At 36.4% G+C, this 15710-nt stretch overlaps 2 protein-coding genes across 6 annotated transcripts in view; both read right to left on the bottom strand.

The window, feature by feature from the left end:
• The window catches only part of pros1 (protein S), a 26033-nt gene extending 22347 nt beyond the window's left edge, over positions 1 to 3686 (bottom strand). The window contains exon 1 of the mRNA XM_016456865.1: positions 3109 to 3686. Within this exon, the coding sequence (XP_016312351.1) occupies positions 3109 to 3196 (88 nt within the window). The 5' untranslated portion in view covers positions 3197 to 3686. The remainder of the gene's footprint in view (positions 1 to 3108) is intronic.
• A 1499-nt stretch (positions 3687 to 5185) lies between these two features.
• rasa3 (RAS p21 protein activator 3) overlaps positions 5186 to 15710 on the bottom strand; it is a 76986-nt gene continuing 66461 nt past the window's right edge. For 2 of the 5 annotated variants that reach the window (XM_016456866.1, XM_016456870.1), the window contains 11 exons: positions 15169 to 15275; positions 15008 to 15085; positions 12183 to 12260; positions 12024 to 12097; positions 11870 to 11917; positions 11139 to 11257; positions 10206 to 10288; positions 9856 to 10064; positions 7764 to 7867; positions 7181 to 7364; positions 5186 to 6148 (listed from right to left, as the gene is read on the bottom strand). In XM_016456866.1, the coding sequence (XP_016312352.1) occupies positions 6073 to 6148; positions 7181 to 7364; positions 7764 to 7867; positions 9856 to 10064; positions 10206 to 10288; positions 11139 to 11257; positions 11870 to 11917; positions 12024 to 12097; positions 12183 to 12260; positions 15008 to 15085; positions 15169 to 15275 (1160 nt within the window). In that variant the 3' untranslated portion in view covers positions 5186 to 6072. The remainder of the gene's footprint in view (positions 6149 to 7180; positions 7365 to 7763; positions 7868 to 9855; positions 10065 to 10205; positions 10289 to 11138; positions 11258 to 11869; positions 11918 to 12023; positions 12098 to 12182; positions 12261 to 15007; positions 15086 to 15168; positions 15276 to 15710) is intronic. The other 3 variants (XM_016456867.1, XM_016456868.1, XM_016456869.1) reach the window with 3 other exon arrangements.

Genomic DNA, 15710 nt, shown 5'->3' with positions numbered 1-15710 from the left:
CGAAACAAAACCAATAAAACCCATTACAAATTAGGCATTTGTTGCATCCAGTGGGGACATAATTACTGATTATAATGTCTTATACTGTCTTTTTACGCGTTGCGTTGCATCGCACCGCACCGCGCAAACATAAAACCATGTCTGCATTTGTGATCTGAGAAATGACAAACAACAAGTGCTACTCCACACTGCTCAAAACTCGCGTTTGAATCATCAGTGGCAAATGATAAAAGAAAACGTACTTACGTGAGTCAGAACTGCCGGCATTTTCTCCCAGGATCAGTAAACAGTCCTCCATAAATGTGCCGGCGATCCACAGCCCGAAGTTGAAGTATTTCCTCAGCGACCAGCACAGTTCAGCTCTAGGCATGACGAAGCAGATATCGTCCTCTTTTGTCTTTATGCACCAAGAGCTTGTAACACTCCAAAGAGAAAGGAAAAAATGAAATCGCATCATATGACCCCTTTAAGCTTAAATGTGTGTGTGTGTGTGTGTGTTATGTATGTATGTATGCATGTATGTATGTGTGTGTATTAGGGATGCACCGATACCGGGCCCGATACTGAGCTCCTGTACTCGTACTCGTTAAAATGCCCCGATACCAAACGCCGATACCACACAGCATGTGATAAGCGCCATATTCAGACAAAAAACATCGACGACAGACAGCAGAATGGAGTTATTAGAGATTAAAGATGTCTACGAAGTATATGTATGCAATGAATATAAAACATTCAGTACTAATGCCTGTATAGCTTATGTGTGCCAGCTGGTAAGCAAATCACGCTGAGTGGATTGAGCGCGCAACGGCGCAGATGCTTGTCGAGTGAATATCCCTTTCTCACAGACATCACTGGAAAGTTTGTAGTTCGGTCAGATATGTCAAAAAGAAGTAAAACAATACACAAGTTACTTAATGGTTGGTAGGGAGGTAGGGAGGGAGGGAGAGAGCGAGAGCGCGCACTTCTGTTGTGTTGTACTTGTCCCTCTCATTCTGCACCAGTACAAATACGTGCACGCGTTGCGCGTTTTGCTTGCTTCATGAATGTTTCTGCATTATATAAGTGGCTTTGGAAAATAAATCGCTGCACGTTTTAGATGGAAAAAAACGCGACTTCTATTTATGAAAATATCACAGTTAGGAGATTTATAGGTTCCCTGCATTTTTACAGCAAATCGCGTGATTACAGTATGCTTACAGTATCTGTAATCGCGACTGTAATCGCGTGATTACAGTACATTACGCTGCAATGGAGCAGCTCTAATGCTATTAAATTAAAGATGATGTAGGGTACCATAGAGAGAGACGTAAGGGGGTCTGAATACTTTCCGTACCCACTGTATATACATACATCATACATACATACATATATACATACATACATACATATACATATATATATATTGTTAGAAATGATTTCTATTTTGAATAAATGATGTTATTTTTAACTTATTCATCAAAGAATCCAAAAAAGGGTATCACAGGTTCCAAAAAAAAATTAAGCAGCAAAAACTGCTTCCAACATTGATAATAAATCAGCACATTAGAATGATTTCTGAAGGATCATGTGACACTGAAGACTGGAGTAATGATGCTGAAAATTCAGTTTTGATCACAGCAATAAATCATATTTTAAAGTATATTAAAACAGAACACAGTAATTTAATAAATAACGTTATTTAGTAATATTTCACAATATTACTGTTTTTTTCTGTATTTTTGATCAAATAAATGCAGCCTTGATGAGCATAAGAGAATTCTTTATAAAGTAATAAAAATCTTACTGATCCCAAACTTTTGAACGGCAGTGTATATCAATCTATCACTATTTTCAAGTACCTCTGAGTGCCAAGTACTGTAAATACCATGGTACATTACTACTGTAATCATGGTTTATATAAATATGCATGGCACTTCCGTAGTTTATTAATGAGGCTCAGTATGAAAGATTCAAACATTAGACTGGAACATAAAGCTCAGTGAAGACCAGACAGATCTTCAGAAAATGAGTCCATCATGGATGTCAGCTTTAACTCGATCAAATGCCTTCATTGTGCGGGTCAGTTCAGAGATCTATTCCCCAACAAGTCTCTTTCTAGAGAATATTTCTGGAATAAACATTTTAACAGAACAAACATCTTCAACACTGACACACAGTTTGAGATTAACCACAACATGGTGTATTTTAAACAAGACTATTGATTTGAACTGTTTTCAGTCTGTAATGTAGGGCAGTTTCATTCACACACACACACACACTGAATGAAACAGCCATACTGCATATCTTCAGTCACATCTTGTAAAGCTGTCTGCATTTTTGGAAACATTGTTACAGTTACTTTTGTAAACACTGCTACATTGTTACTTTGTAAATACTGTTATTTTTTAGAAAAATTATGACTTAGTTACTTTTGTAAACGGCAACATTTTTATTTTGTAAATACTGCTACGTTTGCAAACACTGCAACACTTACTGTGTAAATGTATTTTACACTTTTATAAACACTGTTACTTTGGGAATACTGTTAATTTTGTAAACATTATTACTTTGGAAATACTGCTATTGTTTGAAGCATTGTTACTGTGCCATCTGGAAACACTGCTACAATGTTACTTTGTAAATACTGTTATTTTTTAGAAAGACTGTAAGTTAATTTTGTAAACACCGTTACATTGAAACACTGTGACTTCATTTGAACTAACAAGTAAATACAATCATATTCATGTCATACGCTACAAAAATGTACTGTGGTAAACATGGTAGTTTCCTCCAAACTACCATAGTTACTACTGATATAAAAGCACAATACATTACTCAAAGACCCTGTTTGTCATTTTGATTAATTTCATTTTGATAACAGCAACTAATACCAAATTACCAGTTTTACAGTAAACTAAAGTAAAATAGCTAGTATATTTTCGTGTAAACTCTGGTTAACGTAAAGGTAAACACTGCTCAACAAACGTCTGATGAAACTAGCGGTTTTTGCGCTGTGCTCTGGACGCTTTTAATCACTTTGTGACAGCAAACGCTTAGTAAAGTGAATGTTTTCACCTCTGTGAGCCGTTATTGGTTCGTTTGTGCTCGATGATCTGTTTTACTCACATCGCTGCGACCCGCAGAGTTCAGCGCGCAGCAGCAGCAGCACGAGGCCGAGCAGAGAGCCGCTCCGCGCCGCCGTCAGTCTCCTCATGCTCTCGCTGTTCGATACGGTCAGTCACTCCAAAAACTTCCGGTTCTGGTCCAAAATCAAACACTGGATTCTTCTTGATAAGCTCCTCTAGTTCGGCCAGAAACGCAGCGCGTGCGAACTCATGACTGCCAGTATAGGTAAACTAGTAGCTGGTGAATGCGCTCTGGCAGGCTGAAGTTAAAGGAAATTATGTAACAGGAATTACAGCTGATTTGGTTCTTGATAAATAGTTTAACCTCTTCATTTATCCAGTTAAAAAGTTTGCGGGGTTGACTCGCTTGACAAACAGTTGACACAAACAAACAACCAAAACGAAAGAAATCTAAAAGAAAAAAAAAGTTCTCAAAAATGTCTCATGTAGCAGCTTTCAACACTGCTAGATTGTTACTTTGTAAATGCTGTTATTTTCAGAAAAAACATTTTCTTTGTTGCTCAGATCTCAATACAAAATCATTTCTCATTAAATGATCTCAACTGCTCCACATGTATTTTATAGCTCTAGACATTTACTGGCTGAACCAGTGACTCATTTGGGTCCTTTTTATTTCTTCAAACATGTTTTAGGACAGGGGTGCCCAAACTCGGTCCTGGAGGGCTGGTGTCCTGCAGAGTTTAGCTCCAACTTGCCTCAACACACCTGCCTTCAAGTTTCTAGTATGCCTATAAGAGCTTGATTAGCTGCTTCAGGTGTATTTAATTGGGGTTGGAGCTAAACTCTTCAGGACACCGGCCCTCCAGGACCGAGTTTGGGCACCCCTTTTTTAGGAGAAACATCTGAGCTCATGATGAGCAACGGACACCGGCCCTCCAGGACCGAGTTTGGGCACCCCTGTTTTAGGAGAAACATCTGAGCTCATGATGAGCAATGAAACTTTCCTCTGGATGGAACAAAATTACATTAATTGATCAGTAAAATCCATTAACATGGAAAACAACAATGTTGTATCTGTGTTTTCGCTGGAGTAATTTTTCATCCTTTATGTTTAGTGCTTTTGAGTAGCTGTTTTGAAAGCAAACAGTATTTGAGAATAAAAGACTCAAGACTGATTTCTTTGCTATTGCCTTCATTTGGACAAAAGAAACGTGTCTCTTTCAGTTGGTTGGTCTGTACACACATCACACAAACACTCTCGCTTCATAGGGATCTGTGATCAAAGTTCCTTCATCAATTACTCAACAGATCAAAAGCAGGCGAATTACTTATAGGTGACATTATTGCATACTTCATACTGTGCGTTTGGATTATTTTGAGTTTTCTTTTTTCACAAAAGCATTATTCTGTGATATAAAAATAAACAGCATTTCATTTGAGGGGGAAAACGGGGCTGTTTTAAAATATCTAAGCACTGAAACATGCATCACTGAGGGACGTACAGAAACAGAAGGACCGTGTGTTAACAAAAATACAACACCATACTAACAAAAGTGAAGTGACGTGTGGCCAAGTATGGTGACCCATACTCGGAATTTGTGAAGAAGAATGTAAGTGTGAATCTCCAGCTCATATTTCACCCTGAAATCATAAGAAAATGAGAAACAAGTTTCCCCATAAAGAAAATAATGCATCAGTATTTTTCACATTACTATGGAAGCTTGTTTCTGTCAAGGGATAAAGAAAAAAAAGTAATTGCAACTATTATGAGAAAAAAATTCAGAATTGAGATAAAAACTCGCCACTGTAAAAAATGATTTTTCGAAGATGTAAAGGAAACAAAGATTATTGGAGTATGTTTTTCAAGAAAATACTATTTCAGTTTTTCTACATTAGAATTTCACTTTTAATTCAGTGTGTTACTTGCCATTTCTTAGTGAGTGAACATTTTCTACACCATTTTTTAGTGCAATTATCTTACTATTTTTTTATTTATTTTGTAGCAGCAACAGGTTCTACCATACATTACAGTAAAATATTTTGCAAAGCAAAAACTCTTAATGCTTGTAAAATGTCTTACAGTTTCTTTAAGCTTAAATGTGTGTGTGTGTGTGTGTGTGTATATGTATATATATATATATATATATATATATACAGATAGATAGATAGATAGATTTGATTTTAGGGTGAAATATGAGCAGGGCATGATCTTGACAGATTTCATGAAATGCATCAAAATAATCACATTCATATCAAAGGTCTCTATAAAGTGTGATGTGATAAAATGGGAGTTATTAATCATAATTAATCATCAAAACACACTCATGCACCTTGCTTCAGATTCAAACACACACACACACACACAAGCTGTAAGACACGACAGAAAGTATAAAAACACAAATGTGATGCTGAACACAACTGGACCCACTAACCATCAGAAAGTGGTTTAGCATCACGCCACATGCTGGAAACGGCTGGCATAAGGACGTTTGCATGCTTTAACACACACAACATGACACATTTCCCACAATGCAGCACTGCTTCAGCTGGCGTGACAACACAAGGGTGAGTAAGGGGAAGTGCAGGCAGAAACAGAGCAGAATATTTCTACATGAGTTAAAAACATGGTTACAGTTCATCAGGTTCAGCCGCAGGTCTCACATCCACCGACATCTCAAAAACCCTTTCAAAGCAAAGGATTGTGGGATCTGTCCTTTGGCCCAATACTCTGTTTATAAAAATATCCACAGCTAGAGGACATCTGGTCATCTCCTAGCTTAAAAACATCATAAAATGTTATAACGTGCCGTGAGGCGGAGCTACATGGTCCACAGGTGCGTGTGACGCCATTCAGAGGAAGCTGTTGGTTGATTAAAATCATATAAAAGCACCAGAGGTTTAGCTTTTGTCTGTGGCCACCTTCCTGTCAATCACAACTCAAGAGTTTCCTGTTTGAGATGCCACTGTTGCCGTGGAGACTGTGCAGTGTCTGCAGTGGGAGTGGTCAGATGGAGTAGGTGGAGCTTTCTGATTGCTGGCGGATGTAACACTGGAAGCTCTGATCACCGATTGGATATTCCCTGTAAACACAAAAACATGATGCATCAGAACAGAGCTTCCTTCCTGTGGACACAAATAACTGACTTATAAGCAACAAATAAAGTTAATCAATGAGTCAAAGTGCTGTTTTTATTTTGGTATTTATTTTATAAATATATTTATATTTATATATATTTACACTATTATAGTATATATTAATATTTTGAAATAGATTTTATGTTTATAGTTTCAGTTTTGTAATTTTTTTTCTATTTATCTTTATTTTTATTTCACTTTTAGTAATTTTTGTTGTGCTTTTATCATTTTTACTAGTTTTTTTCTATTTATATTTCTTTAATTTATTTTAATTGAGACTTTAGTAATTTTATGTGCTTTTGTCACTTTTATTAGCTTTTTATATTTCTCTATGTCTTTATTTTTATTTCAGTTTTAGTAATTTTGTTACATGCTTTTTCCATTTTATTTGTTTTTTATATTTCTGTTTATCTTTAATTTATTTGTATTTTAGTTTTAGTTTTGTTGTGCTTTTTTTAGTTTTTTTATATTTCTATTTATCTTTCATTTATTTTTATTTCAGTTTTAGTAATTTTGTTATGCTTTTATCATTTGTATTAGTTTTTTTAATATTTCTATTTATCTGTAACGTATTTGTATTTTAGTTTTGGTAATTTTTTCATTTTTTATATTTCTATTTACCTTTATTTCAGTTTTAGTTTTAGTAATTTAACTTAAAATAAGGACAGCTCTATATTTAAAGTTTGATATATATTCTAACCAACTTTATCGACATACATACAGTACACTTGCATAAAGCAATATATACTATATATCAATTGCCTGATTTTTTATTTTGTCGACAAATGTAAAGTATATAACCGTCCAGTTCTAATCTGCTAAATGCAACTATAAGACATGAAGATATTAAGATTAAACATGAACATCATGATTTTCTGCTTTGAAACAATGTGTACTTGAAAAGCGCTATTTAAATACATTTGACTTGGCTTGGTATAACTTATCTAGTCACAGATGAGTGGTTCATCGATACTTACTGGCTGCCGTACTTGGTTTTCCTGAACTTGTCTCGTTTGTACTGCATGTGCTGCTGCTCCAGTGTCTGTACGGCTGAGATGACGAGTCTCAGGGTTTTATACGTCTCCTGCGGGTCGTCGATCACAAACGTGGAGTATTCCTCCTGCTCTGGGCCATCGTACACCGACTTACTGCCACAGGCCTCTGGATGGAGAGATGAGACGCATTACAGGACTGATGTACAAGTGTTTGCAACCTGCTGCATGCTGATTGTCATAGTAATACCACAGTATTCTTCAAAATGCATGATGACACATGCAACAAATAGAGTCAAAGTACTGTTCAATTATTTTAAACCAGTTATTTTTTTATATAGTATTATAGTATTTATTAATATTTTTAAATTAGCTTTTTGATTTTATTTAATTAATTTTAGTTAAAGATTTAGTCAGTTTGTTATGTGCTTTTGTCATTTTTATTAGTCTTGTATATTTCTATTTATCTTTATTTTTATTTCAGTTTTAGTCATTTTTCTGGACATTATATTTAAAAATAATATAATAATATAATATCTATTTTTTCCCCCACTTCGCTCTCACTCACCCTGCATCTTCACTAGTTTGGACATGTACGTGCTGTAGAGCGAGTAGATCCTCTCCGTCTCTCTGTCTCCATCCACGTCCAGCTGGATGTTGGCAGGAAGTCCCCTGAACGACACAAACACAGACACAAACCGTCTGAACCCTTGATCATGTCACATCATATGCATAAGGGGCAGTTCACACAGAACCGGTTTTAAACCGCAGGTGGATAGGGTAAAATGTTTAACTAATAGATGTCACCATACTTCATCAGTTGATAAATCACAGAACATTAAGATAATTTTAGTTATGTATTACAAGTTTTCTGAAATGTTATGTTTAAATATGCAAATAGCACATAAATTTGAACATTGGATAAAGCCACTTTCAAAATTCTTGTTTGATTTGGTTGACATATTAAAGGTTTTTCCAGAGGGAATTTAGGATTTCTCTTTTTATCACTCCATAAATCAGAAAATACTTTCAACAGACAGAAAACAAATACATTTTCACCATTTTTTTAGGAATAAAATGTTGTATAAATAATAAAACTGTAAATAAAATAAAACGGAATAAAACTGTAAAGTTTGGTGTATGTAAGAGAGAAAACTCTTTAAAGATATGGATTGCAATTGAAATCTACAGACGCAAGTAGATAAAGTGCAATAAAAGAAACACTTAAATGTGTATTTTGGATGTTTTCTTTACACTAGTCTGAAAGAAGACATGTTATGGAAGCAAAACAGACTATAATCACAAAACTGAGCAGAGAATAAAAAACACTGGTTTTGTCTGTAGTGTCTTGATTTAAAAATGCAAGAAGTTAAAGGGTTAGTTCACCCAAAAATGAAAAATGGGCTTGTGTTTTACTCACCCTCGAAGCATCCTAGGTGTACATGACTTTCTTCTTTCAGATGAATCCAGTCGGAGTTATATTAAAAATTGTCCTGGCTATTCCAAGCTCTATCATTGCAGTCAGCGGGTGTTGCAGTTGAACAGTCCACAAGTCGTCAAATAAAGCGCGCGCATTCATAATAAAACGTGCTTCACACGGCTCCGGGGGGTGAATAAAGGCCTCCTGTAGCGAATCCATGTGTTTTTGTAAGAAAAATATCCATATTTCAAACGTAATAAACACTTTTCTCTCACTTTCAGTATCTGTCATACGCGGAAGCCGTGCCGGCGGATGACGTCGCACGTCGGCGTTGCGTGATCAGTGACGAACGCGGAGAGAGAACAAAACAAAATGCCGGTCATGAATTGGAAGTACAAACCAAAGATTTGCAAAGAAAAATGTCGGAGGATTTCGGTATAAGCCAAGAGGAGATTGGTTTTCCTTTGCTAAAGTAAGGAAACTTTGCTTCCTTTGCTCCTATAAACAAACTCGCGAGATTAGTATATCTCAGAGGCGCGCGCTGTGCATACGTCATATGCCTTCCGCCGGAACGCCTTCCACGTATGACATATAACGGAAGTGAGAGAAAAGTGTTTATTACGTTTGAAATATGGATATTTTTCTTACAAAAACACATGGATTCGCTACAGGAGGCCTTTATTCACCCCCCAGAGCCGTGTAAAGCACGTTTTATTATGAATGCGTGCGCTTTATTTGACGACTTGTGGACTGTTCAACTGCAACACCCACTGCCTGCAATGATAGAGCTTGGAATAGCCAGGACAATTTTTACTGTAACTCCGATTGGATTCGTCTGAAAGAAGAAAGTCATGTACACGTAGGATGCTTCGAGGGTGAGTAAAACACAAGCCAATTTTCATTTTTGGGTGAACTAACACTTTAAATGAAATGTAGTTAAATTAAAAAATAACACTAGGTCTAGAGACACATTTTTTTTAGAGTTCATACTTCTTTTAACTTTCAAGAAAACATCGTCATGTGCAAAGACACAAGGCATCAGTGCAACATTCAAACACATCCGTCTAGCACATTTACACTCCAGTGTAATGCAAAAACTGATTCTGTGTGAACGGCCTCTAAGGAGTCAAACAATAAGTCTTTTTCCAGCATGTTTTCAGTTGTATATAATATACGTTTAGTCCACTGCAATTCATCCTAAAAACAGGAACAGTGTGGGTCGTGATGTGCGCAGACTCACCCTGTGCAGGGCGTGCAGCCGGGCGCAGTGTCCGCAGACAGCTTGCAGCAGAGCCAGTGTCCGTTGAGGTAGGCCGACGGGTGGTACGTGCTCAGACGCTTGCGGTTACACTGACTGACCTTGGTTAGGATGTCGATCCAGTCGCGGGCCTCCACGCAATTATTGGCCTGGATGTAGAGCGCCCTCTCTGGCTGGATGACCTGGAACATCTGTAGGAAAAACAACAGAACTGCTGCAGATGTTCAAGCACAGATACTGCTTATGCACTGCTGTAGCGACTGTGATAACATTATCACATTATTGATGTCTATGAAATGCATCAAATGTGAATCTGATGCAGTTTCCCTTACGTTCTTCATTTTGAAGGACTCTTCCTCTAGTCTCTCTACAGCCAGGATGTTCTCAATAGGGATGCTGCACAGAGCACCCTCTCCTGGACACAGCGAGAGACACACATCAGCACTGATAACCACACCAGCCCACATCAATGACCAATACAAAACAGACTGATCACTTAAAGGATAGATGTATAAATGACTGTACTGACAGGAAAATGTTTGATTTATAAGTGTTTGTTGGTGTTTTCTGCAGGTTTCAGTGTTCTGCTCAACAGCAGCTTCTCTGTCCTTCTCAGCCTGTGTCTCTGGTGTCCTCTGCACCTTTTAAAAAATCTTGACCTTTCACCTGTTCCTGTAATTCTATATATGACTATACTCATAAAAAAATACACACACTACTGTTCAAAAGTTTGGAATAATTATGATTTTTTTTTTATGTTTTTGAAAGAAGTCTCCTCTGCTCACCAAGGCTACATTTATTTGATTGGAAAAAAACAACAATAAAAACAGTAATATTGTGAAATATTATTTCAATTTAAAGTAAGTGTTTTCTATGTGTATATATATATTAAAATACCATTTATTCCTGTGATCAGGTCTCGCCTGCTCAGCACAAATCTGAATCAGTGAGCACGCCAACCTCCTTCTAAACCCGTATGTCTGGGGGAGTGGCTTGACATGCAAATTTCACTTGTCAGTGTTCATTGGCCTTTCTTGTACTACTCAGAGGTGACTGGGGCTCCCAAGTGAGACCCCATACATCAGGGTTACATATGTAACCGAGATGCTTTTTACACTTCTTTACACTCTTTATATGACTGCTATTCTGATATTCAGCAGTGTTGATGTTCTGCTCCTTCACAAACACATGATGGGATGTGCTTCAATACTCCACAGATGAACAGCAGATGCCTCACACACCTGTAGCGAGAGTATGGCACAAACCTTTTGCGTTACCTTTGGTTTTATGGTAGGTGAACTCGTGGTTGGTCAAGCGGAACCATCTCTTCTTGAAGTTCTTCAGACCGAAGCGGTTTCGCCCTTGAGCTCGTTTGATCATGAATCTGGAAGGTCAGAGGAGAACAAGACTTTAGTGAAGGTCTAAACTCAGACGCCCTCCAGCCTCAATCACACACTAACTACAATCTGATTGAAATTAATAATGAACTCATTCTGACGTCAACAAAACCAACCACAGTATTCATTAATCACATTACTGATTATTTTCACAATAAACATCCTATTTCTCTCTAAACTGGATTATTCTGGCATCCTGTTGAACAACTGCTGACGTTTATTTCCAGTGTTGTCTTCTCAATGTATAAAGGACATTTGTACATTTTCAAATACTGTTGAATGAATTTCAGTAAACACTGTGTACATATAATTTCTGCATTCCAGGTAATTACAGTTAATTAAAACTAACACCATAAAAACCTTTTCATTACTTTAAATAAAGTAAACTTTATGAAATAAAATAAAATAAAATTAACTTTTTTTAATCTATTTATTATTTTTTAAATAACTAAATTTGATCTCAGCTAGTTGGCAAGGCAAAATTTTTTGTTTAATTTAAATTGTAGTAGTAAAATAACTAAAACTAAAAAAACTGAGGAGGCTATGACGGGGGTCAGGAGGTCATGTATTAAGGGTCATAGGTCACAACGGCATCTTACCTGCCAGAACCTTTGGCATCAAATCTTTTAATAACGAGTTTAACACTCCTGCGTCCAGCAGAGAAACACAAAGACACACACACTGACATGCTGATTTGTCCTCATGTCTCACACTGATACAGTGACACATGACGGCCGTGTGAGTGTCTCTCACCCTTCCTTCAGCATGATGGGCGTCTCAATGCTCTTCTGATCCCAGCGGGCCGAGGACGAGATCAGATCCAGGAACTGCGACACAGACACACACGGCTCACATCAGAACACATACTGAAGCAGAGATCTCTGATATATGTGATAGACACGAGACACTCACGTTCTTTACTGCATCGGCGTACTTCTGCTCATTGAAGTAGTCATAGAAGGCGGCCATGTAGGACTCTTTGAAATTGGCCTGTCAAGAGAGACAGGAGCGTTCATTATCACAGAGAGGAGGATTTCTGTTCCCAGGAGTTTTTCATCAGATATCAGTCTGCATGTCTTCATCAATACATTTGAGTGAGCTATGGAGGTAAAAAAACATTGAATCTACATATTTATTTTTTTGTGCAAAAATGTCTTTGTCCTGCACTTTCTGTTCAGCCTCGTTATGCTCTGACATTACCCACTTTTAAAAATAATGTTTTGTTTTTGGTCATTTAAATCAAGAAATAAAATAAAATATAAACATTACATGAAATATTCTAAAAAATTTAAAGAAAAAATGCATAAAAATAATAAAAGCACATAACAAACTTACCAAAACTAAAACTGAAAGAAAAATGAATTGAAGCTATATAGCAGTACACATAAGAAAGTATAAAGATGTCAAAAGCGCATAATAAAATTACTAAAACTAAAAGAAAAATTAAAGCTATCCACCTTTATCCTTAGTAAGCGATAAGCGCCACCATGATGGGTTATAACTTCTGTTTGGATGCTCTCATGTTCCAGTCTCCATAGAAAACCATGTTAAAACGGGCTAAAAATATAGACTGATTTTAATTAAACTGAAACTTTGTTCAATATAACTAAATATAAAAATGTGCGCAGGGTTAAGCTGTGCTGTTGTTGGCTGCCACAGAAACAGCAATAAGCTAAAGGAATTCCTGTAATGTACTGGTGTTGCATACCAGCAAATCTGTCCGTGTCTGGCACTGTATGCCTTGCATACACGATTAGTGGTCGACCGATATTGTTTTTTTGACTGCCGATGCCGATATCTTGGAAAGCAGGGTGGCCGATGGCCGATATAATTTTATTTATTTTATTTAATATTTAAGAAATTTGAAATCAATTGAAAATGGATTAAAAAAATTAATGCGTAAAATAAACATGCTTATACTTTAAATTACAAAGTATTTTTCACAAATAAACAAATATTTAATAAAAAATATAATTAAAAAGGAAGTAAACACTATAACCACAACAGGGCACTCAGTATTCTGGGAAGTTTGTGTGCATTGGGAATCACATTTTTTCAAATAAAGCCAAGGTAATAAATGTGTAAAATAAACATGCTTATACTTTAAAACAAAGTATTTTTCACAAATAAACAAATATTTAATAAAAAATATAATTAAAAAGGAAGTAAACACTATAACCACAACAGGGCACTCAGTATTCTGGGAAGTTTGTGTGCATTGGGAATCACATTTTTTCAAATAAAGCCAAGGTAACACACATTTTACATACAGCACACAGTGAAATGACATGAATATGACATTGGGCAAAAGCATGAAGCGCAGCATAATTTGAAATCACGAGTTTAAAGTGTGTCAATCATGCGTCTCCAGTGAAGCTGAACTCTCCTCCTGTCTGCATTTAATTCACACAGACGACCGTCACACAGAGCACACGCGGTCGTGCAGGATACACATGCACACTTCACAAGATCTCAACTAGATTCGACTAAGTTTGCAAGGTTTTTTAAAGTAGACGTTCATTAGTCATCGAAAGATTTGTTTAAATTATATAAATGCGTATTTGCTGAATGCTGATGGCAAACGAGAAAGTATTATAATGTTTGCCTTTCTATTACTAATAATATTAAAGCAATCAATTATAATACTTTTTTTGTATACATTTTAATTCCTTTGTTTAACAGTTCTAACTGATTATTAGACAGACTTCTGTCCGTATTAAGACAGAACTGAACGACGACAGCAAACAAGAGGGAGAATGTGAGCGCTGTGTGTTCTGGTGCTGCCGTTCTCAGCGCCGTCAAAATAAAAGTCCCGCCACGAACACATCGGCCAAACAGAAAAACTTATGGGCCAAATATCGGCCGATATATCGGTCTTGGCGATATATCAGTCGACCACTATACACGATGACAAAAGAAAACGTTCATGGCTTGCAGCGCTTAAGTTAAAATACTGTGTGTGTAGTAATAAAATAATGTGTGCTCTTATCATTTTGTGGACAAAATCCCCTGAACTTTGCCCCGATCGGGAGCTGTATCTAGGAAATGTGCTCTCAATTTGTTTTCAATGCAGCTAGAAACCATTCGGGTTGCTTCATGTCATCTTCCTACTCATTAAACTATGACAGCTGAGTTACTGCAAAAAAGATGGTCATTGCGACACTGTCAAAGTCAAGTGATGAAACTATGGCACCACGTGCTTTTTAAAACCATCTTCATAGCTTTAACGTTATATTATCGGCTCGAACAATACATTAATTTGACTAGAAACACTAGAGACCAGAAATGTAAAGCATCGTTCCAGTATGAGTCGGGCACGCTCAGGAAAAAAGGTGGATAAAGAAATATATAAAAATGAATAAAAATAAGAAAAGCGCATAAAATGACTGAAAACTAAAACTGAATGAAAAATTCATTAAAGCTATGTAGAATATGTATAAAAACTAAAATGACAAAAGCATGTTATAAAATGACTAAAACTAAAAAAAAAAAATGAAATTATAAAAATAAAAGCTAATTCAAATATTAATAAATATTATGATAGTATATAAACAATACTAAAATATTTCAGGAAGTGACATCATCACAATTTTCTTACAGTGTGTATTAATTATAGTTACGATGTTTTAATATTATAATTTGTGAATATTACATTATATTATTTTATATTTATTATGTTACATGATATTATAAATAATATTTGTAACAGTAAATAACTATTGATAATGTTCACTTACAGATTTGGACTTGGCCAGGCTTCCCAGTGTTTGGATGGTTTTGGAAATGAGAGTCAGTGTCCGAGACGTGCACGGATCCTTTACAGTGACAGAATTGATAAAAATAAAACATTCGATCGTGATAAAGAAGAAGAGATGAACAGAGAGGAGGCTGTACACACCGGGTGATGTGGCCGCAGGTGGAAGAGGTTCGGTGACAAGATGGCAGGAGCGAAGAAACGGAGGAAGATGAAACTGCTGACAGCCGTGTAGCGCACATCCGGGTCGACTGCAAAAACACATACTCCATAATCATCATCATCATCACCACAGATCTCTGAGTGAGGCTTTACTGATGCCTCTCAACTAAAACAAACCAATCCTGTTCTCTGCAGTGTTCATCTGTGATCTGAAGGTGGCAGTATAACACTGACGGCTCAACACAGCAGCAAAAATAAACAGGAAGCTGGGTAGAGCACAAGTATGTAGGGAAACAAATGCCTGGTTACGGGACACTTATTACGGCTAACCTCATTCCACGAAAATCATTTCATCAAACTCCTGCTCGTTGAGTGAAATCTACGTCTTTATGCATGTAACTGTTTTTCAGCTGCTTGAGAGACCATTCAACTGCTTTTAAAACTGCTAATGAAATATAAAACTATAAAACTAAAAATCATTTAAAAAAATCGTTTTTGGTTAATTGAAATCAAGCTAATATATA

This window comes from Sinocyclocheilus anshuiensis, unplaced genomic scaffold (genome assembly GCF_001515605.1).
Source record: "Sinocyclocheilus anshuiensis isolate Anshui unplaced genomic scaffold, SAMN03320099.WGS_v1.1 scaffold856, whole genome shotgun sequence".
Lineage (NCBI taxonomy): Eukaryota > Metazoa > Chordata > Actinopteri > Cypriniformes > Cyprinidae > Sinocyclocheilus > Sinocyclocheilus anshuiensis.
Note: the sequence above shows the minus strand (reverse complement) of the source record. Positions and strands in the feature narration are given on the sequence as shown.